The following is a 24,981-nucleotide window of genomic DNA, read 5'->3' as shown; positions in this document are numbered from 1 at the left end:
ATGGCCTTATGAAGTGACATACATGGAAACGATTTGTTCCACAAATGACAAAGAATGTCATCTTGCCTGTGAACCTGTAACAGTGGCCACACCCCTTTGGGCGTGACTTCAGGTGCAGATGGACACAGAAAGCCTGAGGTGTGTTCTCTCTCTCTCTCTCTCTCTGTCTCGTGGATCCAATCAGAAGCCCAGAGAAACATTGCAGTGGTTCTTTATTATTATCCGTGCAAATTGTTCCCCAGTAAAACACCTATTTACCTTGGACCTAGTGAAATCATTACACCCATGCCTTCAAAAGAGGCCCAGAGGAGGAAGGCTCTGGATGATGTAGCCCTGCCCACCAGGCTTTTAGCCCTGTAGCCCCACTCACCTCTCTTCACTCTCCAATGATAGTTTCGTGTTTTCTACATGCTGCTCGTTCCTAAGCTCAAGCCACTGTTCCGACCCCTCTTGGAGACTTATGGAAGTGAACACCTAATTCAGAGATCCAGCATTAATCCGGAATACATATGGTGAGATTGGAGACTCCTGTGGTATATATGTTGTTGGCCAGAGTTCCTCAGACCGAGTCAGCTCTGCTCATCTGTACTCTGAGACTATGGTTGTCACGTCCCAAAAGTGAGGGGCTAGAATTCCTCAGAAATGTTAGGCTCTGGCAATAGAAACACATCTAGATTTCAGGGAAAGGAATATCTTAGCGCAAGCCCTCTGCTCCACCCTTATGTATTTGGCTGTTTTTTGTTTGTTTTTTAAAGTTTATTTCCAGCCACAATCACCCTGGAAACAGAACTCTGTTGAGTGACATTGGCTTTGATTTTTCTGGTGACCAGAGGCAAAGCAACACCCAGGAATGAGACCACGGCTGTAAAAGATCCTGATTCTAGGAGGAACCTGTCCTGAGATGAGTCCCAGCAAGTGACAGGAGAACAGTCCCTCAATCTCTTTGGCCCTGCGCTCTCAAACAGTGTGTGAGCTCTGGGAGACGGACTGCAGCTGCCATGCTGTGTTCTGGGGAATGAGGAGAGACTCAAGGCTTGCTCGAGGGTTGCCATGGTAATCCCTCATTATCTCCAAGCCGCAGAGAGGCTTGTGTGCAGAGGATTGACACGACCGAGCAGCAGCTCCTTCTGCTGATAATTCTCTGTTAGGGTGCCGTGCCTGCATGCACGCTGCACTGCCTGTGTGCACGCGCCTGCGCCCGCACACTCATACTGCGCGCACAACTCTGTTCGCAGTGTGCTTTCATCATGCACGCATACATGTGGTGTGCTCTCTCCCAGAGGAGAGAAGGCGTTTCTTAGCTGTGTGGCCAAAGTGAACAGAAATCCGAATTTCTCAGAGCGGCCACGGGGCTTCCTCTGCAGGAAGAAAGGAAGGAGTTGAGAAGGGAGGGGCAAGGAGGACAGAGAAGGAAAGGAAGGCAAACACCGCAGCAGCACCCAGGCCGACCGAAGACCTCAAAGCCTGCCTCCAGAGGAGCTGGCTGCTTACGCCCTTAGCTTGGCCACCTCGAGGGCTGTGCACGGCAACAGCCCCCACCCGCTGTCACCCCGAGGATTTCCTACTGTCAGCCCATGAGACACGTTTTTGAATTTGAAGTTTTTATAGATTATGTTTGAAGGGTAAAGACATATCATCGGGGGTGATTTGAAAAAAAAAACCACCACCAGTATGCACCCTCTTTAGTGTGCAAACATGTGCGCGCCAGCGACTCTTTAGTGTGCCAACATGTGCGCGCCACCGTGCTTGTGCGAAGGCGGCCACCGCAGTTCTTCCTGCTTCCCCGGTAGGCAGCTGTCTGTGATTCGTCAGGATGGAACCTCCCAGCAGAGGATGTACTTACAGATCGCCGGGCTTCAGTGACCCGGCCCTCTGTAAAGAGATGGTGAAGGCTGAGGCCCACAGGACACGGGGCATGGCTGGCGCTTTCCTCGGCGAGAGGGAACCACCCACGTGGCCAGTGTGCAGTGTGCTGTTTAACTGAGTATCTCTCTGCTTTAATACGAGTATCTCTATGACATGTATGCCTCTGCCTCTTATGCTCTCAGATCCAAGGAGGTGCTTGAAACTGATTTACCATTGGGAAACAAAAAGAAAAGCAAGCGTTCTTGTTTAAACTTAACCGAGTATCAGATTAAGATAGGAAAAGGCCTTGAGCTTGGCAGGTGGATGTGTGACTGGGTTGCAATTAGAAAAATCGGATTTTGTTTGTCCTAATTGATTTGCCTTGTGAGATACACTGGCCATCTTGTAGCTTTCAAAGTGCCTCAGAGACGGGAGGAACACAAGTAGGCAGTTTTGTCTGGAGAAGTCCATGCCTGTTTGTGCCTGTGTGGGCAAGTACCCGTGAGTACATGTGTCTGCCTGTGTGTACATGTGTGTACACGAGTGCAGGTTGTTTTTCTTGGCTCAGCACAGTTGTGCCTGCCTCAGGAGATCCATGTGGCCCCTCTCTGCAGGGACCTCTGCTCCCTGACCTCTGGGAGCCACCTGCAGAAGTCAAAATGACACTGTGTTTTTTTTTCTGATATGAGTCCATCCCTGTTGGTGACTGAGAGTCCCTCATCTTACCCTCCATTCAGGTGTGGCTATGCTTTCTTGGAAGACAATATTGTGACCATGATTAATTATGGCTCTGTGGATGGAGACTTTCCCCGTGGAGATGACTCAGGGATGGGCTGACAAATGTCCAGTCTCTGTGTGAGTTTCCCGGCCAGGAAGACGTCAGAGCCAGTGATTGCCTTTCATGGTTGATTTCATTGGCTATGAAATCACACCAGACAGAACTTTGGGGTACATGTGTTGCAGTGTCAAAGTTTCTCACAGGGTCAGCCTGCTGGAGCACTTTTCTGATCATCCGTCAGACCAGGTCAGACTGAAGGCTAACTGGACCGTTCAGCAGGCAGGCAAGATTCAGTTGGCAATCGTTTCCATGCTGCACCCAGAAAGGTTTTATGTATTACCGGTACACTGGGATCCTGTTCCTTGCAGCTCCCGAGGACCAGAATGTTTGACCCAGTGAAGACACCTAGGTCTTTCAGAAGCATGACATTTAAAATAGATTCACAGAAAGGTCCCTGTTCCTATGGCTCTTAAACCCTTTCCGCTCCTTCTTCTGCAAGATCCCCGATCTTAGGTGTGGGAATTGTTTTCAAGATGTATCCACTGGGACTGGGGCTCCACAAACTCCATATTTTGATTGGTTGTGGTTTTCTGTAAGGGTCTCCATCTGTTACATAGAGAAGTTTCCTTGATGACAAGTGAGGACTACACCGATCTCTGAGTCTGTTTAGACTGTAGTCAGAGACTATGTTGGCCCAGTAACCTGACCAATGTAGGGTCTCCTTCAGGGTCTGTGACATCCTTAGCCACGGGTAGTTGGTTAGGTTTCCATTACCAGGCAGGATTTTCCTCTTGTCAAGTATGCCCGATTAAAGCTGTTGTTCACCCGAAACTGTGTCTTCTGGGAATGTCAGAAGCTACACTGATAAAGTCTTACCCACAGGAATGCTTAAATATGAGCTAAACAAGCACAACAGACGTGTTAACAAGGATCGGGGAAAGCCCCGGGGGTGGGGGGAGGGTGCTCAGTCCTACATGAAGGATTATAGAGACCCAAAGGCACACTGAGAGATGGGAAGCGATCTTTCTCAGGGAGGAGTACACCAACTGTTGATCCAATACCAAATGGTCAGCCCAAGAAAGCACAGGCTCTTGGTCTAGACGGCACCATCAGCGGGCATGTTGAGGAGGCCTGTGACGTCTGCTCCTGGGCTGGGCGAGGCCTTCACCGTGTGACAGATTGGGCTGGATAGGAGGCTGCTCTGGATTGGAAGGTTCCAAAGGACGGTGTGCTGACGGCTTGGTACCGAGATGGCACGTCAGATCACTGGGAGGTGACCGGATCAGGAGGGCTCTGACCTTCCTGTTGCTGAATACGCCCTCCCCCCCCCCCGTTGGAGGAAGGGGTGGCTGAGTGTAACCTTTGAAGAGGGCTTGCCTTGTTCTGGCCCACCACCCTCCGCTGCACAGCTGGCATGAGACAGACAGCTTTGTTCCACCACAAAGTCGGCACCATGACCTTCTGAATTTAGTTCAGTCCCACAGTGATGACACCAAGTAAGCATCCTAGACCGGGAGCCAAAATTAACCCTTCCTCCCCATGTTAGTCACCTTCCTTACCGACAACGACGTAACAAAGCAGCCAGGAAAAGCCACTCAAGGAGGGGAGGGCTGTTTAGGCTCACGGTTTGAGGGCTCATTCTGTTACAGCGGGGAATGCATGGCAGCAGGAACACGAGGCCCCTGGCCCCTTTGTGTCTGTAGTCTGGAAACAGAGAGTAAACAACGCCGGGGCTTAGAGCTCACATCTCCTTTCTTTCCTTTCAATCCAGTCACCTACAGTCAAGGTGAGTCTTTCTTCTCCAGGCAAAGCTCTCTGGAAACGACCTCGTAGACACAGTCAAAGGCGTGTCTCCTTGGTGACTCTGAATTCAGTCAAATTGACAGGGAAAACTAACTGTCGTAAGTCTACTCCTCAATTCACTACCCAAGATTGTAATATTTAAATTATAAGGCTCCACCCCTGGTTATTAAATGATCGTGGGTATCTCATAACTCAAAATGAAGTGAGCTCACTTCTGAGTCCCCCCGCCCCCAACCTAAACAGTTCTAACATGGTTCTAAAGATTAAAGCACAAAGTCTTTTTCTGAGATTAAAAACATATCTTTGAGGCCCTATAAAATAAAAAAATAAGTTGTATGTTTCCAATGTATAGTGACATAGAGTAAATATTCTATTCCAAAAGGGAAGAATGGGAAAATAGTAAGAAAAGATTAGACCAAAGCAAGATTGAGATTCAGCAGAGAAAACACCAAACCACAACTCCATGTCTGACATAGGAAGCTCTGGGTGACATCATCTGGGCTCCGACATCCTTGGGTGGCCCTACCTTTCAAGCCCTGCTGCCTGTAGCACATACATCTCTCTCTCAGGCTGGTTGGAGTTAGTGTTTGCAGATTTACTCACTGGATGTCCACGGTCCTCACATCTCCAGCATCCTGGGGATCTTCCTTACAATGTAGGCTTCACCTTCACAGTTTCACACTACGACTTCTAGGGGCCTCTTGAGCACTGGTGCAAGCCTCTGTGGTCCTATAATTCTTGCATTCTGCACAGCAGCATGCAGATAACACTCCCAAATCCTTGCCAGCTTTAGACATTATCTGGTCCCCCCCTGGTAATTGTAGTGACCTCTGTGTTCCTTGGCGGCTGAACCCAGGAAGTACTTCAGTAATTGCTTCTGAGCACAGAATTCCATCAGCAAGAGTCTCAGTTGGCTTTCTCAAATGAATGGTGTTTTCACAAATTGGAGCACTTGATAGATGCTCTCTGGGTTGTCTCCGCTATCACCCAAATGCAGGATGCAAGGCTTTCTGTTTAACGACACTGAAATATTGAACAATTACAGCTGCCCCATCTGCATTACCCTATTTGCATCTTTAAACATGGTCACACACACTGTTTTCAGAACAGACTGAAAAATTTTCATACTTTTCTGCTTCCTCTTACTATGGAATTTTTGATTGAGAGCAGCGACCATGCCACAGCCTGGGTCTGTGGTCTCTGACAGACAGTTCAATTGATTACTTTTGAATTTAGCCCCACTCAAGCTTCCAGGACAGGAGCAGAATTGTAGCCAGAGCCTTTGCTAGACTGTAGAATGAATGGCCACAGCCCGCTTCTCAATAGAGCTCTTGTTCCCCGCTAAAACTTGGTGTCTCCTCCTGAATCCTCATGACTCGCCTCCCCTGTCCACAATTCTCACGGCATGGTGGGCTTCCAAATGCCTACCCAAGCATCCCACTAGACTCTGGGTATAGCTGTCCAGGGATTTCCTAGCCTGTGACGTCAAACCCTTCCCCATTGTTTCCACAGACCAGTTCCAAAGGCCTTTGAACCACTGGGTCAGGTATTTCACAGCGGCCCCTTAGATTCTTTGTTGTTGTTTTGAGACAGGGTTTCTCTGTAGGTTTGGAGGCTATCCTGGAACTCCCTCTGTAGACCAGGCTGGCCTCAGAATCACAGAGACCTGCCTGCCTGCAGAGTGCTGGGATTAAAGGCTTGCCCCACCACTAATTCTTGATACTAATTTTTGTTGACAAAATGCTTGGCAAAAGTAATGTAAGGGATATATAGTTTATTCTGGCTCACGGCTTAAGAGGATATAGTCCACGAGAACAGGAGTTCCTTATCAGTTACACCCCAGAGGTGTATCTACATGTGATTCTAAATCTAGTCAAGGTGACGCTGAATGTTAGATACTTTGTTACATCTATGGAAAACAACCAGTACGGAGGTCAGTGGCAGCATAAACACAGAGAGTCAATACACAGAGATGGAGGAAGATGCACTAAGGATGGAGAGTCCCAAGCCTCTGTTTTAAGCAGAACAGAGGAGATGAGGTACAATCCAGGGTCAAGTGGAAGAGGCTAGTAATGAGATCGTGAGCTAGGCTTACACGTGGGTGTAGTGGGTAGCGACAGGAAAAAGGTATGGAGGGCCCAACTCTTTTAGATTGTCTTTGGTGATCCCACACCCTTCTCTCAAGCCATTCCTGTCCAGGAGCTTCCGTGAAGGATCGCCAAGTGAGCACCTGCTGAGAGTCCAGCTTGGCACCCTCTGAGAACATGGTCTGCAGAGAGGGCTGGCTTCAGACTTCAAAGTCTTTTATCCACATGGTCAAATGGATGGGTCTGAGTGTCTAGTTCTCAAAGCTCAGAGCTCATGAGAAACCATTGACTAGGATTCCTGCCAGAGGCAGAGATGTTCTGAGCTGCAAGAAAGAGATTTTTCTCACGGATTCCTTTCTAGGCATCTGGTAGGGGCAGAATATAGAGGGTTATGTGTGTATGTGCTCATCCTGAAGTGGACAGGCAGGGGCCACACAGTCATCCCAGATGTGGAAAGTCTGTCATCCAGGCTGTTGCTTTGGTAAGAGGTAGATGAAGTACCTATATGTTCATTCTGGCACCCGTGCGATCATTCTGGGAGTATGTAGACACACATCCATGAGGTCATCATGGAAATGGATGGACATGTGTTCAGGTATTCACCAGAAAGATGGTCTGTTAAGGACTCAGCCCATGAACTGTTCTGTGAGGAGAGATGCCATGAACTGTAAATGGTCTTTTATTCTTCCCTGTAGTCTTGGTGTGAGCGCTCCTTGGTCTGATGATCGATTGTTGATTATTTGAACTTTCCGTCCAGTGTTTGTTTGTGATTTCATAGATTTCCCCTAGGGATTTATTAATTTCCTCTTTAAGGACCATATTCATAAAGGCTGTCCTAAGTTCTTTTTTTTGTGTGTGTCTCAGCTATGTTGGAATACTCAGGGCCTACTGTGCATAAGGTTGCTGGGCTCTAGTTCTTGCTGTTATTGTTTATGATTGCGTCTTTATGCTGGTGTCTAGGCATCTGGGATTGAGAAGATTGTAATTTTGGGTGCCGATACCTGTTCTTGTCCTTGTTGGGTGGATGTTTTGCTCCTTGATTTCTGTCTCTGGTTCTGGGAGTAGGTGTGGCTGTGTTGCCCGATGGGAAATTCTTCTGGGATCCTGATAGATGTGGCCACTGGGGTTCCAGGTAAAATATTTCTTGGTATTTGGAGCTGACACTTAGGGATGAAGATGGGCTAGAGATGAGGGTATCCCCAGGAGGGAGGAAAAGTGGTGCGTGCCACCAGGATCTGTTCAGTCCCCTGGGAATGGGGGCAGAGAGGGAGAAAGGCCGTAGAAGGTGGTCTGTTTCAGAACAGGAGACGAGACAGACTGGAAGATTGGATTTAGAAGAGAAGAAGGAGAATGACTACCTGAGGTGAGATATTCACCCTCCCCACCCCTGCACCTGTAGAGCTGACCACACCCAAAAGGGTGTGGTCACAGATACAGATATGAGGGATAGTGGAATTAGGTCTGGGGTCCAACCTCGCTCTCTCTCTCTCTCTCTCTCTCTCTCTCTCTCTCTCTCTCTCTCTCTCTCTCTCTCTCTCTCTCTCTCTCTCTCCCTGTTCCTGTCGGGTTCCAGGGAGCAGCCTGGGTGGATCCCTGGAGCAGGAACTTGCCGTGGTCATCTGTTTCTTGTGTAAGTGCTTTCTCCCTGAAATAAAATTATTAACCTATATTGAGCCTAGTCCAGTGAGTTTTGATCCACTCGTCCACAACTACCTGAAGATTGCCTACCTGCTTCCCCGGCCAGCATGGCTGGTGAGTTCCCAGGGAATGCCTGCAAGAGTTTGCACCTGGGATGGATTGGTGAGGAAGGCTGTAGGAGAAGATCTGCATGATCCGCTGGAGGTAGGGGCAGAGAGGAAGAGGAGGCTGAAGCAGGAGGTCAGCTGCAGAGGTGGGGATGAGCCTGGGGGATTGAATTTGGAGGAGAGCAAAAGTCTGAAGATTGCCATACCTACATCCCTGGCCAGCATGGCTGGCTTGTCACTTTTTTTTAATATGTGGCATTTATAAAGCCCTGGCTGCAATGTGGTGATCACTGATGAAACATATTGGTTCTGTAGAAGTTATTCTTAGCTCTTCATCTGAAAAGCAACTTGGTGATCTTGGTCCTTTGGATGGAAGTGCTTGAAACCGTAAGTCCTTAGAGTGGCCCTTTGTTCTGACCTGGAAAGGCCTGCATCATGGCTTCAGGTGGGTCCCCCAGCAAGGGTTCCTACTGGTCAGATTCATCAAGAGATCTCTTTCCCAGTGACATCCCCAAGTACGTTTTCTTAAAATGTACTGTTTGGTAAATCATTCCCTCTTAAACAGCTTTCTGTTGTGATTGGGAGCCACGGTGCTCTCATGCTTTGGCAATTCTTCTCCAGTGAGGCTGAGTCAGGCTGGTGGCTTCTGCTTGCACACTCAGTGTGGCCGGCAGTCTGGTGTAGGACATGCATGGAGCCTGGTGAGGGGGCTTCCAGCTGCTCTTCTGGGGACAGCCTTCGTTCTGTGTGCATCTGAAAATGTACTGTTTTAATCTGTGTGTGTCTATCTCTTCCTCTCTCCCTCTCTCTGTCTCTCCCTCTCTCTGCCTCTGTATCTCTCTCTTCCTCTCTCTGTCTCTCTCCCTTTCCCTCTCTGCCTCTCTCTCCCTCCCTCCCTCTCTCTCTCTGCCTTTGTATCTCTCTCTCCCTCTCTGTCTCTCCCTCTCTGTCTCTCTCTCTCCCTTTCCCTCTCTGCCTGTCTCCCTCCCTCCCTCTCTCTGTCTCTCTGTCTCTGTCTCTCTCTGCCTCTGTATCTCTCTCCCCTCTCTCTGTCTCTATCTCTCTCCCTCTCTGTCTCTCTGTCTCTCTCTCCCCCTCTCCCCCTCCCCTCTCTCTCTGTGTGTGTGTGTGTGTGTGTGTGGTGTATGGTACCGGGCCACTAACCCATGAATTCACACACACTAAACAGGCGCTTTACCTCTGAGTGATGCTCCTGGTCTCCTTGGTCATTTTTTAGGTGCAGTTCTCAGTGACATTAAAGGTGCCCTCATGGTTGAGCCACCAGCACACTAACTATCCGTTTCTAGAACATCTTCATCTTCCCAAACCAAAGCTCTGCCCACCCACCAAAACAATGGCTTCTACCCTTCTCTCCACCCCTCCACCCCTGGAGCTCCGCATCCCCCTTCCAGACCTGACCGCCTTCGAGAATGGCTTCTGTTACTTGGCATAACGTGCTTGAGAGTCACCCATGCTGTGGCAGGCACGGTGATTTCCTCCCTCTTTAAGACCTAGAGTGGTTAATCTGTCTGGATGGACCTCATTCCGCCTGTCCACCCATCTGATGACGGACCCTTTATCCTTCCACCCTTGGTCCCTACTGACCGTGGACGCACGTGGATCTCTTTGGGCTTGGTAAATTTTCGGTAAAGTGAGGGTCCAGCATGGTGGTGACTGGAGTATAAAGACGAACCAGCTCCACCGTCTTTACTCTGAGATAGAGCAGTGGGTGGAGGTGGGCAGAGTGTTGCCCTATGGGCCTGCAGGACTATGGGCTTGGGCTGAGGCCACACAGCTGAATCTTTGCATATGTTTGCACATGCCCGTGCTTGTTCACGTGCGGGAGGTGTTGTGTATCTGTGTGTGTGTGTGTGTGTGTGTGTGTGTGTGTGTGTTTTCCAGGGGCTGACACTAGATGTCTCCTTCAGACGCTTTATTTAAAACATGGTTTCTCTCCTTGGAGCTCACCAAATTCTGGTGATAGACTGGCTGATCAGTGAGCCCTAGGCTCCCTCTGTGTCTATTTTCCCGGACTACAGGTGTGTGCTGTGACACTTGGCTTTTCACCTGGGTGCACGGTCAGGCCATCCTCATGCCTTTACAGGGAGCAGTTTGCTAGGCGACCTGTCTCCTCCCTCTGCTAGCCTTGGGAGCGGAATGATGTGGGTGCAGGCAACTCTCACAGGATCGTGGTTTGCACAGGGTAGAGCGGGGGAAAGCAGAGAGCCTGTCTCTCTAGGGCCTGCTGTGTGTCCCGGGAAGTCTCTTGGTCACTGGGTAGATGGAGAAGCACAGCTTCCTCTGAGGAGACTCAGATGACGTTTCCTGGGTGTCACTGGGATGGACAGCACCAGTGAGCCTATCCAGCCTGCTGTGTAAGTTTGAAGAGAGATGCTCATCAGGTTCACGGTTGCGCACGGTCACAGCCCGGGGGGGGGAGAGGCTCCAGTTTGGGGGCTGATTCCAGTTGGGTCTCACAAGGGTGACTATAGTGAGCATGTAGGGTGAGGGGGAAGAGCCATCAACCCGCCCTTCCCGAGATCAGCGTCAGAGCTCCACCAAAGCTCTGGTCAAAGCCCAGAGCGTGATGGGTCTTTCACACCCGGCTTCCTTCAGTTTAACAGGAGAACTGGAGGCAAAGATGGGGTGCGAGGGGGATCTCTTCTATTTTCAGGGTGGGCTGAAGCATCCCGAGTCTTATGCTGGGATCAGGTTGACCCCCTTATGGGCGCAGAGGCAATAAGCAACTCTACCGTCCTGGTTCTCTGTGGTAGCTCAGACAGCGAGGATGTATATGAGTTGCGGGGTTGTGGGCAAGAGTGCATAAGCTGGAAGGGAGGAAGGAAGGAAGGGCTCAGCCATAAAGCTGTTTAGAAGCCACCCCTGCCCCTCTGTCCCTCTGGAAGGCGTCCGGGAGCCCTTTAGTTGGCGGCACACGAGGATCCAGGAGCAGGCAGGTGCCGTGGACAGCTGTTCTGTGGCAACGGCTGCTTTCCAGGTAAGGCAGGGACCAAGAGACTCTGCCGTTTGTCCACACAACGTACTGTTTTCATTTCGTGCTGTTCCTAGCCCTCCTGTCATGCCTTTCTATTCTCACCTGAATCGCAGATAGAACACTCCAAGCTGATAAGAGCAGCAGCTGGTTACTTGGCAACGCGGCTGCTGCAGGGCTGCCGATGGGAGATTGGCCACACCGCGCCCGCGCAGATAAGCTCCTCTCCCCTGCTTATCTTCACGCCTCCAGCTCCATACCGAAGGCTCCAAATGTGGGGCTCTCTCAGGTGGATCCCGAGCTCCACAGCACATTCACCTTGCTGAGAGGGAGTCCCCGGCCTTGGGTGGACGCGCAGGACGTCCGGGCCAGGCAGTTGCAACTCGCGCTGGCAACCATAAAGGAGCTATGCCTAATAACTAAGCTGTGCTGATGGCAGAGCCTTTACCTCCATGAAGAGCAGAAAAGCTTCACTGACTGACTCGAGGGTCAAAGGAGCCACCTCAGCCCTTGCCTCTCGGGTGGCGCCTTCTGGTCATCAAATCATGCTGGCTGAGAATGTACTGCGGGGCTTCCTTCATTCCCTAAGTTTAGATTCATTCTTGCCTGCTCTGTCTTTTTCCCCAGGTCCCCCCATCCCTGTTTCCCTCTTTGAAGTTCAGGTTGGGCTCAAGCTCATGATCCTTCTGCCCCAACCCCTCCCCAATGCCGGGATTACCACACCAGCTCTTTCTCCTTTCCGTATGTGGGTCATCCCAGGAGGACAATCTCTCCTCGGCTTGGATCTGGGAGCTGCTGACAGATGTGGGACCACCGTCCCCCAGCCCCCTTTCTGCTGCTCTTGCTCTCAGAACTTGGAATCCAGAGAGCTAAGCAGTTATCTCTGGGCTGGTACTCCTTGAAGCTTCCCAGCAAGTTCTAATGGTGACCATGGTGAGGCTGGGCTCACCCTGTTTCCATGGTGACCATGATGCAATAGGGTTTATCCACAGTTCTGATAATGACCACAGTGAGGCTGGGGGTTCATCTTGGTTCTTAAGGTGATCACCATGAAGTCATGTTGGTTTACGGTTTCCTTGGTAACCGTGGCAAGATTAAGTTGATTCACAGTTGTGAAGGCGAGCTTGGGTTGGCCCACAGTTTCCATGGTGACCCCAATGAGGCTGGGTTGGACCATGGTTTCCATGGTGACCATGATGTGGTTGGGCCGACTCACAGCAGTGTTTCTCTGCTGACTCAAGGTTTTCCTTAATTTCCCTACAGGAAACTCCAAGAAGAAAAAATGTGTTTGTTAGAAACTGCGTTTGTTAGAAACTGCCCCCCTGTTCTCTTCAGTTCCTTTTTAACGCTTTGCTGTATCTTGCAGCGAGGTAGGCGTGCTCGGGTATCTGGCCCCTCCAATGAGACCTGAGCTCCTTATAGATGAAGGCGTGTCCAGTTTGCCTTTGCTAACGTTGCTACACAGACTCTCAATGCCATCCCTGGCAGGGGTGTGTGTGTGTGTGTGTGTGTGTGTGTGGAGAGTGGGGCTGGCGGCTGCCCTCTGTTCAGAGAGGTGTCCCATCTGAGATACGCCCATCACTGTACTTCAATCGTTATTATTATTTCCCTTTTTTCTGCAGTGTTGGCGATGGATGGAATGTGGGGCTTGTTTTGCTGCAGCTGTAGTGGTGGCGGGTGATGAAAGGCGAACCACAAAACTCAACAGACCCACATGGAGTTTATTGGGAAAGGGAGCGTGCAGGGAGGGGTAGGTGTTGGCCAAACCAGGAACAGAGATGGAAGGGGGAAGGGAAGAGAAAAGAGGTAAATAGACAGAGAGAGAGAGAGAGAGAGAGAGGAAAGGAGAGAAGAGGGAGACAGGAAAAGTTCTGTCTGTCCTAGGGGGACAGCAGGAAAGAGAGGAGAGCAGGAATGAAAGAGCAGAAAGAGATGAGCGAGCAGAAAAACCATTAAGTGGGCGGGGCCTTTCTCTTACGGAGGTCCTTTGCTCCTCCGTGGAATCCTGGGCTGACCAGGGTACTGCCTGAGTGTATTCTGCCAGGTGACAGGGGCAGGCCAGCGTAATGCCTGAATCCTTACATACACGAGGCCAGTGCTTTGGAACTAAGCCATACCTCAACTCCTTGGTTACTTCAGCATCCAGAGAAAATTTTATCAACAGTGATGATCAGCTTGCACAATCCATTTGTTCAGAGTGACATGCTTTGACGTTTGGTGTCTATGTCCCAGTTGTGAGGATGCATTATCATCTCCTAAAATACAAAGGTGCCCTTTTCCATCTGTGTGTGTGTGTGTGTGTGTGTGTGAAACTGGCTTTTCATAGTAATGAAAAAAAAAGCTTGAGTTTGGAGTTGGATCTTGGAGCCCATGAGAATCCCAGATGGTATCACGAAGCCGCAGTAGTGAGTGGTAGCTTGGTTACACTCTGAGTGCTGTGTGTGAAGGTCTGTGGGCTGCCTGTGAGCTGACTGACCTCTGCCTGTGTTGTCAGGGCTGTCCCACGGCTTCCTCTCCTCTGTCTTCCTTACTGGTTCCTGTTGTAACCGTACTAATGCACGGGGACTACAAGCGAAAGAGGCAGCAGGTGGCTGGGATGGAGGTCCTTAAGCTCCGCCCCCCTCGCCATCTTCACCATTCTTAATACAGCACACGTCCTCACCTCCAGAAAGGAACTGCTCATACGTGCTAACCGCTGCCATTCCTGGTCCACTCTGCAGGCTGCCACCTGTACATTGCTGGGTTTGCTGTGTTAGACCCATTGTGACCCTGGGTGATGGGGAAACAGGCACTCCACTACTCACAGAAAGGGTCAGCGAGGAACCACACCATTGCACAGCACTCCCTGTGTCCTCGCCACATCCTGCTGTGGCACAGCTGTGTCCTGGGCAGCACTGTCAGAACTGGTCACACCAGTGAGTCGACAGGTGCTGTAGCTAGTGGCTCTTGCCCTGCTTTCCCCGCGCTGTGGCTGGTGGCTCTCGCCCTGCTTTCCCCGCGCTGTGGCTCTGGCCCTGCTTCCCCCGGCGCTGTGGCTCTGGTCCTGCTTTCCCCGCGCTGTGGCTGGGTGTCCTGCTTTCCCCGCGCTGTGGCTCTGGTCCTGCTTTCCCCGCGCTGTGGCTGGGTGTCCTGCTTTCCCCGGCGCTGTGGCTCTCGCCCTGCTTTCCCCGGCGCTGTGGCTCTGGCCCTGCTTTCCCCAGCACTGTGGCTCTGGCCCTGCTTCCCCCGGCTAGCCCACACACGGATCAGAGTCTACTTTGCAGCCTGGCTCTTCTGAGACTCTTTCTTCTCTGCAGCCCAGCCCCGTTTCTCTCAGAGGGACAGCTTTTATTTATTAATTAATTAATTTATTTTTGTTTAATCTGACAGAGAGGGGCCGAACGAATGGGATCAGTTTCAAGGACTTCCTGTTTCAGGGCCTTCCTGGAGCTATTTTAAGTTCCTGCTGCTCCGGGGCCGAACGGAATGTTTCTTCGATCTCAGAGGGGACTCTTACACAACAGCTCCTGTCCTTGTCACTTCTTGTCACTTGCCCTGAAGATGGGCGTCATTCCTGATAAGTGGCCTTGAAGATGAGTCCCTGTACTCGTTGCTTACCCTGCAGGTGGGGTCTCTATGCAGGTCATGGTTCTGCAGAAATGTCCTTTTCTGGGCCATTGGCCTCTGGATGGGTCCTTGACTGGTCACTGACCTGTGAGCGTCTCTGACCTGCACTAACTCTGTAAGTGGGTCCTGTCCTGGTCACACCGACCCTATAGATGAGATCCTGTCCTCCAGGTCACTGACTGTGTGTGTGTGTGTGTGTGTGTGTGTGTGTGTGTGTGTGTGTGTGAAAATACAAGCGTGTGTTTCTGTGCTCGGCTGTGGCGATTATGCATGCATTGTATGGTGTGTGAGAGCATGTTTGTTCACACTGAACACACGCATGCTGCATCATCCATTGCTCTGAGTATCATCTACATCTCCTGACAAGAGGGTAGGATCCTCCTGGGTTCTTTGCTGGTCCTTGGTGCATCCCAGCCATCCAGGGCATCTTCAGCCCCCAGTCAGAGCTGCAGCACCTCTGATATATATCTGACTGGTTTAGAAATCTGGCTGGAGGCGTGTGACCACGAGGGGTCGCTGTTGCCGCTTCTTCCTCACTTGACACTTGGGTGGCCACATTTTGGAGGTCGATGGCGAACGAAGGGCTAGTTTTTAAAAGGCACCTGCTGGACTCTGTCGGTGGCTGGGTTAGACCCTGGTTCTGAGTCTAGGGGCAGAGTTTCCCAGTAGAGTGTTCTGCAGCAGTGTCTTGGTGCCGGGTTAGCTCTCCGTAGAGCTGGGCATCGTGGATTTCCCACCACACTCCCGGGGGAATGTTCAGAGATGGCCGCTGTCTCCTCCTGAGCAAGGACACATCATCTTTTACTGGGCACAGCATTTCTCCAGCCTGAATGCACACCGTAGGCCATTGCTTTGGACCATGGGAAGAAACAGGTAGGGTCCCTTTCCCAAGCCCGGTGGAAGCCGCTTGTGCGTGGCCACAATTCTGCTTATGCTTTTGCAGGGTTCTTGACCTTTACATAACGATATCAACACAACCTCCATCGACACCTTTGCAAAGACTGCAATTTGACTCTTTTCCTGCCTCCTCTCCCTTAAGAATCAAGGATGCAGCTCTGAGGTCAAACGATTCTTTGTATATTCCACTTACCTTACAGAAAACTGGACAGGCTCACACCCTTGCCGCGAGGATTCGGCCACATTGTTTCCCCTGCTTTGAAATCCAGAAACACCAGAAGAAGATGTGGTATTAATCCCCAAGATCTTCCTGAAGAGCTAAGCCAAGGAGGGTGACAAGTCATGTGAGAGATAAAACAGGCAGAGGTATTGGAAAGAGGAGAAAAGGAGATGAAAGCACTGTAGAAGTAAGGAACACATTTAGCTCTGGGAACTGCTGGCCATCACGATGCACGCGATGAAGATAGGCCCACCTCCTACCGTGAGCCTCCTTCAGCCCGGGGACGGGGGCTGACCCATCATTCACACAGAGGCAGGAAGATGCCCCAATCCTGAGGACTGCTCCAGGGGTCTCCATATTAGATCATGTGGGACCATATTCTCATCAGATGCACAGTGAGGCCTGCGTGTCTCTCCCTTAGGAGGTCCTCTCCACTCAGGTCTGAGGCTGTCTGTGTAGAGATGCTGGAACCCAGGCCAGCTTGTTTGCTTACTTCTTGGGAGTTTGCCTTGTATGTTTCCGAGCTGTTCTCCGAGAGAGCATGCAGCCACTGGGAGCGGAAAGACTGGCATCTGTGTAAACCCTTGGCATCCACCATGTGTGCGCCTTCTTTGTGAAAGAAGCTGGGAATGGGTGTGGTCGGGGAAGCAAACCAGTTCTCCGAGCTTAAGCAGAGTTGGAAAATGGGGTTCAGGCATAGGGAGTGTGTGTGTGTGTGTGTATGTGTGTGTGTATGCACACATGCATGTGTGAATGCTTGTATTTGAGTGTGTATGAATTGAGTCTGAGCTTTGTGTGTTTGTGTGTGTGCATGCACACACGTATGTGTGAATGCTTGTATATGAGTGTGTATGAATTGAGTCTGAGCTGTGTGTGTGTGAATGCTGCATACAGAAACGTGTGAAGCTGCATGCCTGTGTGGTGCATGCATGTTTGTGTGCATGAGTGCATTGTGGAGACAGAGGCCACATACAATGCCACAGTTGAGAAGAGAATGGCGGAATGAGAAGTTGGCTCAGAAGTTGGACTGACCCTCAGGGCCCTGCCCAAGTCTGTGTGGGCATTTAGGGGACCGTGATGTTAGGAGTAAACGTGACTTTTGCCTTTAGGGGTTGTACTCTACGGGGGCCTTGTTACAACAAGCAAATGTGCAAAATAAATCTCTTTACACCATCCTATTGAAATGCCAGGGAAAGTATGTATTTCTTCCTTCTGAGTGGGAGAAACTGACCTTTCACCTCTAGACTCCTATTGGCAAAGGTGTCTCTAAGCAAACTTGTCACTTCCAGCTGCCCCGATGTCAGTGGGCTGGTGGCAGCCCCCTCCCCTCTCTCTCCTCCATGTTCCAGCACGGTCCACTCGACTTGCGGACAGCGGGAGTCTGTTTTCTGTCCCTCGTGGTGGGACAGAAAACCGGGGCCACCCTAAGCTGAATTCCAGAGCATCACCCCAACGGCGGGGCCAGTGATTATTATTTTCCCACCGTCCACAGAGGCTGGGTCAACTCCCCTGGGACTATGTGGGCGCTGCGGCAGGGAGCTGCGGAGGGGCATCATGGAGGATCAATGATAGAGGGTCAGTGTGGCAATGACAGCGTCCCAGCAGTGCAGCAGGCGGTGTGGCAGAGCCAGTGTGGAGGGAAGGGATGCAGATTTTGCTCTAATTCCAGGCCTGTGGCCTTCTCTGTACAGCGAGCAGGACACATTGTCCTCTGCATCTTTTTTTTTTCCGAGACAGGGTTTCTCTGTATTGCTTTGGAGCCTGTCCTGGAACTCGCTCTGTAGACCAGACTGGTCTCGAACTCACAGAGATCTGCTGGGATACAAGGCGTGCATGCCACCAACGCCGGGCGTGTCCTCTGGATCTTTAGGTTGACAAAGAGGCTTCAACATCTCCAGATGCTTGCTATCCTTCAGCTTCCTTTCTGTCAGTCACAGCGCTGTGTCCACAGGAAGCAGATGTGTAATTTCAGAACAGCTCTGCCAGTCACAGGGCTCTGAGGCCAGCAGATACGTCTTGCATCAGGACGGTGGTGGGCAAATGTGTTTCTTTTAATTAAACTTGTTGCAGCTGAAAGGCTTTCTTCAGCTACACTCGAGGAAGAGACTTTTGTGAACAAAAGAGTAACCTTTCCCTCCCATGACCCCCGGGGTCTGCAGGTGGCCACCTTGTGTGGAAAGCGCTAGCCCCTGAATGATTCCTTTATGTGAGCCGAAGAAGGTAATTGCAATGTGTGACAACCCCACCCTGGAAAGTTCATCTCAAACTGGACTATTTGCTTTAAAAAAGAGAGAGAGAGTAATTTGAGGTCCAAATTAATTAGAAGGTGTGGCTTGAAGATGTGACAGCAGCCTGTCACGACAGACAAACACAGCACTTGTCGGTGAGGCCCTCATCTCACAGGAATCTCTTCCTGTCCCTTAAGGCATCATTGGGGAGCACAGCCATCACTTGTGCAAGGAGCACCTTCCAATCAATCCTCATGGCCTCAGTGATTTAACGATCATACTCCCAGGGTGCACGGCACTTCACTCGGTCAATCCCAAATGTGGTCGCCACTTTGCAGTCAGTTGTCCGAGAAGCGGGTTTCACATAAAAGAAAAGAAAAGAAAAGTGAATTGCAAAGGCAGAGAATGGAGTTCATGGGTAGAATGTTTGCCTAGCACGCACGAGGAGGCCCTAGGTTCCATCCCCGGGCCTGGAGTGGCGTGTGGATTACAAAGAGATGGCCTGCTTGAAAGCAGGAAAAGCACAGTTGCCTAACTCACTGCGCCAGTCCCTCAGTCCCCACGCTTGCCTCTTGCATTTTCTGCAGTGGCGCCCCCTTCCCTGCACTTCTGAGTTCCTGCGCTGTGTCCTCTGAGCTGTGCTCTCTGTCACCCCATCAGCCAACTGAACCTTGCAAGCACGAGGGTGAGGGTGGGGTGCGCCTTCCTGACCTCAGCAGGTGGAATGTCAAGCTCTCCTTTTGCCTTCCTGTCCCCATAGATGGAGTGTTTGGAAGATGCCAGAAGGTCCCAGCGATGGACACATACCGATACGAGGTGTCGCCGGGAGCCTTGCTGCACCTGAGGGCCACCTTACAGAAGCTGTCCCGTACAGGTAGGCGGGGAGAGGCCACCCCTGCCTTGATCAAGGCCTGGGTAATTTTGGGAGCCCGCACCAGGCAAGGCTTTTGCATGGGTGTGTGGCCTCCGGTGAAGAGTTCTGATCTTCGTGTGTGCAGGAATTACAGAGGTCCCTGTGACTCATACTGAGGTACGTCGAGGCTGCTTTTGGCCGAGACTGGCCTGTCACAGTGGTCGGGTCAGTCCTTCATGTCAGCCCGAGAGTTGGACATAGTCCCATTGCATCTACTGTGCTGTTTCAAGTGAGTCCTGTCATTGTACTAGTTTCTAGGCTCCTAAGAAGGCAAGGTTTAAATTTAAAATAACATTTTAATAGCTGCAACACACACATCTCAAGTGTGATTTTATTGTATCTGTGTATAGTTTTTAAACCGAGGGGAGCCATACCACAAACGCCAGTGTTTTTACAACCTGCTACTTAGATAAATTCATATTTCATCTAGCCCTGGATGAGAGGGGCCGTGTCCTAAGAACAAGAGTTACCCATCACGCCAGGGGGCAGTACACGAGAGACTCAGTGACCCTGGATGCTGGGACAAAGGCGTGTTCTCCTCAAGGCCGCACACACTCCCCCTGGAGACTACAGTGCTCTCATTGTGATCACAGAGCTCTCTTTGGGACCTCAGTGCTTCCTGCGAGTCACATTTCTCCCCTGGGGGGAGCCAAAGTATTTTTCTAAGGATCACACTTGTTCCCCGGGAAGACTTGGAGGTACACTCCCCTTTCAGAAACCGACAGGTGTTCTTGCTCATCAGAGGTCCTGAAGCGTTCCGTGGACTAGTCTAGGTTAACTCATGGACAGGTCTTTAGACCAGTTGAAATGAAGTAAAGCCCTTCCTTCCTCCACATGGGCTCACCCGTCTGTGTTCCTTTCTGCGCCGCCCGTCACGCACTCTCTTAATCTTCAGTGGGGACCCGTTGCCATGGTTCCCTGTGCTGGACAACATCCATCTCTACTGACCCTCCCTGTATCACCCAAGCTGGTTGTCACTGCTTATGCAGAAGCTGCCACTTCCTGGTCAGTGTCCCGAAACGATATCCTAATAAAGGGAAAGGAAAATGGTTAGGGGCGGTGAGATCAGAGAATGAGGGTGCTCCGCAGCCAGACGGCTCTGACGCAGGCCCATGAAGCTGTGCTGATGCCCGTGTTGTAGAGAAGCGGTCAGGTCCCTTTGATCGTCTCCAGAGGAACAGCAAGTCAACTAACGCAGCGGATGACAGGGGAATGCTGGGAATCTATACCCACTGGCAGCTGTACCACTTCACCGTCTAACTGAGTTTCCCACACCCCAACATCCACCCGTGTTCCGCACAGGGGTGTGATGGGGAGCCACCTCCCTTTGATAGCGGTCATGGCTGTGTCCCCCGGGGAAAGGTGGTTTTGCCTGTGGTTATTTTAGGAAGAGGTGGTTCCAGTGGCTCCTACCAGCACTTGCGGTCGAGAAAACCCTCGCACCGGTCAGCTTCCAGGAGAGTGAGCACGAGAGAGGGTTTATTTTGCCTCGTGGTCCTGGAAAAGCACAGTCTTTCACCATGGGGGCGGGGTGGGGCGAGCATAGCAACATCCAGGACGCCGGAAATTGGACTGGTCATGCTTTCTTGTTCGCACAGTAAACAAATGGGGTGGGGGGGAGGGGGCGTGCGTGTGAGGCTACAAGACTTCCACCCACCCGCGCAGTGGTGTCCTTTCTTCAGGAGGTCTCTGCCTCCTGAAGGTTCTGTAGCCTCCCCAGACAACACCAACAGCCAGGGCGGGGGGGGGGGGACCACCAAGCGTTCAAATACACGGACCTATGGCGGCCATTTCCCATTCAAACCATTATGCCCCTCCCCTTCCCCGTCACTACCCTCTGGGTTGGAGGGTGCAGAGGTGGCCCGTGTCCCTCCCATCCCCCACCATTACCATCTGGGTGGGTTGGGGGGTGCAGAGGTAACATACCCTCCTGCCTCTGCCCTCCCACTGTCTTCTGGCTTTGCATACACTTCAGAATTAGTGGGTTACTGCCTAAAGTCCACAGTTTACATATGCCGATCCCTTTCAGGCTGTGCCCATCTTGTGGGTTCAAGGCACATAAAGCCCTGCATCCTCACTACGGTGTCACAACGCCCGGGGTCTGTTGCCTTCAGAAACCTCCGTCTCCTGGCCTGTTTTTCCACTAATGCCAAATGATGTCATGTCTACCCCATTAACGAGAGAAGCTGCCACTGTTTGAAGGATACCCCCCAACAGGGCCAAACCTTTTGACCTTTACCCCAACCCTACAGAAGGGTGTGTGAGGCAGGTCGTTGGACCCTAGTCTCTGTTCCAGCCACCCTTTCCGTCTGTGCCTGTCTTTCATACGTATGTAATCCTGCCTCGTCTTCAAGTGGTCTTTGGGTGTGCCATAAAGGGTTAACTAAAGGGGGAATTTACATACATAGCTTTGGGAGGCTGCCATAAATGCCATGGGGGGGCTTCTGGGGATGCATTTTTGGGGTCAGCCATGATTACACCTGTAACCGCCCCTCACCCACGCCCTCGTAAGAAAGCCTAGTAAACTCACTGATTCTTCACAGAAAGAATTTGTTGAATAAGGGAGGAATTACCAGCGAAAGTCATGCAAGGGGAAGGTGGGGATTCTCCATGTCAGCTTCTCATTTGATAGGTAAATCGGATAAAGATGAAGATGAGATTGACTTAGTTAGGGTTACTATTGCTGTGATGAAACATCATGACCAAAAAACCAAGCTGGAGAGGAAAAAGTTTATTCAGCTTACAATCCTACATTACAGTTCATCATCAGAGGAAGTCAGGATAGGAACTCAAGCAGGTCTGGAACCTGGAGGCAGCAGGTAATGCAGAGGCCATGCTTACAGGCTTGTTCCTCATGACTTGCTCACCCTGGTTTCTTACAGAACCCTCGGCCAATGCCCAGGGGTGGTCACACCCACAGTGGGCTTGGTTCTCCCCCTTCAATTACTAATTAAAAAAATACCCCTCAGGCTTGCCTATAGCCTGATCTTACTGAGGCAGTTTTTCAGTTAAGGCTCCATCCTCTCCAGTGACTAGCTTGTGTCAAGTGGACATAAAACTGGTCAGCACAGGACTCAAGCCCTGGCTCACCATTTCTTTTTCTGTTTTCTTTTTTCTTTTTTTTTTTTGGTTTTACGAGACAGGGTTTCTCTGTATTGTTTTGGAGGCTGTCGGTCCAGCCTGGCCTCGAACTCACAGAGATCCGCCTGCCTCTGCCTCCCGAGTGCTGGGATTAAAGGCGTGCGCCACCACCGCCCGGCCTGGCTCACCATTTCTAACGACCGGAGGGAAGAGCAGAGAGTACAAAACACATCGGTGCTAAACAGCCCCTTCTGTTATCCAAAAACTTGGTGCCATGGAGAGAATTGAACAGGGAGAAGGGAGAAAATGAGGTAGGAATGAGCGAAGGGACTGGTCATGAGGGAGGTGTGTGACTCACGGCTTTGGAGGCTGGCTCTGCCTGCTTCTCAGTCACGAGAGCCCAGCCAAAGCTCTCAGCCTGGTTGGAGTTGCCTTTGACCAGGAACTACATTCAAGCCTCCCCTGCCCACCCTCTCCGGAATGCCAGTGCTCTGCACCGTGGCAGACATTTTTTAAATTAGTTTTCTTTTCGTTTTTATTTAGTGTGAAAAAGGCTGTTGGAAGTGTTCTGCTGTACAGCAGTTCTTCTTTTATTCTTTGTAAATTTCATTTTACATTCCAACCACAGTTCTGGCCTTATTCTTCCTTATTAATTGCTGGCCTTAGCATGACCTATTTATAGTCAGCGTTTCTTAATTTAAATTATCCCGTTTCACTTTACCTTCCTTTTGCCTGTGGGCTTTTATCTTTCTCTATTCTTTATACCTTCCTTTACTTCTTACTCCGTGGCTGGCTGTGTAGCTGGGTGGCTGGCCCCTGGCATCCCCTCTCCCCCTCCTTTTCTCGCTCCTCAATCTCCTCTTCCCAAATCTCTCCTCCAATTTATTCTCTCTGCCTGTCGGCCCTGCCCATCCTTTCTCCTGCCTAACCATTGGCCACTCAGCTCTTTATCAGATCAATCAGGTGTTTTAGGCAGGCAAAGTAACACAGCCTCACAGAGTTAAACAAATGTAGCGTAAAAGATGGGATACACGAATGATTCACGGCATAAACAAATGTAGCACATCTCTAATATTACACGACAGCTCTCATCTGATAAGGCCAGCAGTATACCTTTGCAGCTTTGCCTCAAGGCTGTGTTAATTCTCCAGTCCTGTGTGGATAACTTAGTTCCAGAGTGTAAGCAAACCCTCGAGTCACAGGAGTAGCTATGCCTCTCCCCCTTGAGGACCTCTAACTGTCAGGTTCCACCCACAGAATACTCTAACTGCACTTGGAAGTTTTTCTCTGTCTCGCCCCCCCCCCATCCCACCAAACTGGATTCTCTCCCACCCTCCGGGTCCCTGCATCCATTTATGAAATAACACTCTGAGGCTTAATTCGAAACATAATTGTTTGGCCAATGGCTCAGGCATATTACTGACTAGCTCTCTCTTATAAATTAACCCATTTTCTGTACTAACCTGTGCATTGCCCAAAAGGCTGTGGCTCACTGGTAATGCTCCGGCATGTGACTCCTTTGGAGGCTACATAGCATCATGGTGTCTCCCTGACCCCGCCTTCCTTCTCTCTGCATCCTTGTTTGGATATCCCATCTAGCTATATTTTGCCAGGCCAATCGGCCAAAGCAGCTTTATTCATCAACCAATAAAGCAATGCATATTTACAGCATACAGAAGGACATCCTATGTCATTCACCCTCCTTTTATTAATATTATTATTATCAGCCTCAATAGATCTCTTGTGTGAGGCTTGTTTGTTTGGTGTGATTTTGTGCTTTTCCTTGGCCCCCAGCTGCCAGGATAGCTTTCCACCTCAGCCGTAACTTTTACAGAAGGATCGTTGATCATCTGTTTCTCCCACAGAAATGTTAACACTGGCCCACACTAAGTGAGCAGGAGATAGCAGCCACTTTGGGCTTGTTGATAACATATATGTGTGAATCAAAAGATGGCAAATAAATCCAACCAAAAATCCAAGGACCTTCTACCGCAATGAAATTTCTAGGCAACCTGTGGTATGTTTTTTTTCACGCCGTCCCTTGAGACGAGAGAGAGCATCCCTTCAAGAGCGAACAGATGGGGCTTGCTAAGCTGGTGGCTTTTGCACAGGAGAGTGAACCTGTCTTTCTGTAGGAATGGATGTTGCCTCGAGACTCCCCCTCCTTGACCCACATTTTTCCAGACTGTAAGTACACGTGGATTTTACTGCCATTCCTCCCGGCTAGGACAGGGAGCCATCATGGTCTCTTCGACCAGCTGGCAGCATGTTCATGTGAGCCCAGTTCATGAAAAGCAAGTTCCACGTTAAAGGAAAAAGGGGGAGTGTGAGAGAGTTTGGGAAAGAGGGATTTTGACATGGGAGGTCAATGCAGTATGGAATATAATATGTTTATTTACCAGAGTAAGAACTTACACACAAGCTGGGCAGTCAGAAGCGTGGCAGCCTTCTGAAAGAGGAGAAGAGGAAAAGAGAGTTTCGTTTTCTCTTTCACTTCCTTTTATCCTAACCTGTGCTGAATTTCCCTATCTCTGCCCCTTTTGGGCGGATAGCTTTGTGGGGCTCACCCCTACAGGTTCTGACCTGGTCCAAGCTGGAATCCCACCTCCCTATACTTTCTCAGTTTTTTGAAGCTCTGCCAAGCCTCCGTGCCCTGAATGCCACCCCGCTTTTTCTGACGTCTCCTATCACGTAGGTACACTTAAAGCTAACGTCAGAGAAGAGGTCGAGGAGTACCTGTCACTGTGGCACAGGTGGGCATATGGGAAGCACGGTGGCCGTAGAAG

General features: G+C 50.6%; 1 protein-coding gene and 1 long non-coding RNA gene across 2 annotated transcripts in view; one reads left to right on the top strand and one right to left on the bottom strand.

The window, feature by feature from the left end:
* Ptprn2 (protein tyrosine phosphatase receptor type N2) overlaps positions 1-24,981 on the top strand; it is a 653,364-nt gene that overhangs the window by 159,009 nt on the left and 469,374 nt on the right. The window contains 1 exon segment of the mRNA XM_040742316.1: positions 18,962-19,075. Within this exon segment, the coding sequence (XP_040598250.1) occupies positions 18,962-19,075 (114 nt within the window).
* On the bottom strand, positions 17,790-20,592 carry LOC121139198. The gene is made up of 3 exons (XR_005876054.1): positions 20,528-20,592; positions 19,959-20,141; positions 17,790-18,531 (listed from the first exon to the last, which is right to left on the bottom strand). It is a non-coding gene; the product is annotated as an uncharacterized LOC121139198 (long non-coding RNA).

Source organism: Mesocricetus auratus, unplaced genomic scaffold, assembly GCF_017639785.1.
Source record: "Mesocricetus auratus isolate SY011 unplaced genomic scaffold, BCM_Maur_2.0 Super-Scaffold_15014, whole genome shotgun sequence".
Taxonomy (NCBI): Eukaryota; Metazoa; Chordata; class Mammalia; order Rodentia; family Cricetidae; genus Mesocricetus; species Mesocricetus auratus.
This window is presented reverse-complemented; position numbering and strand designations above follow the sequence as displayed.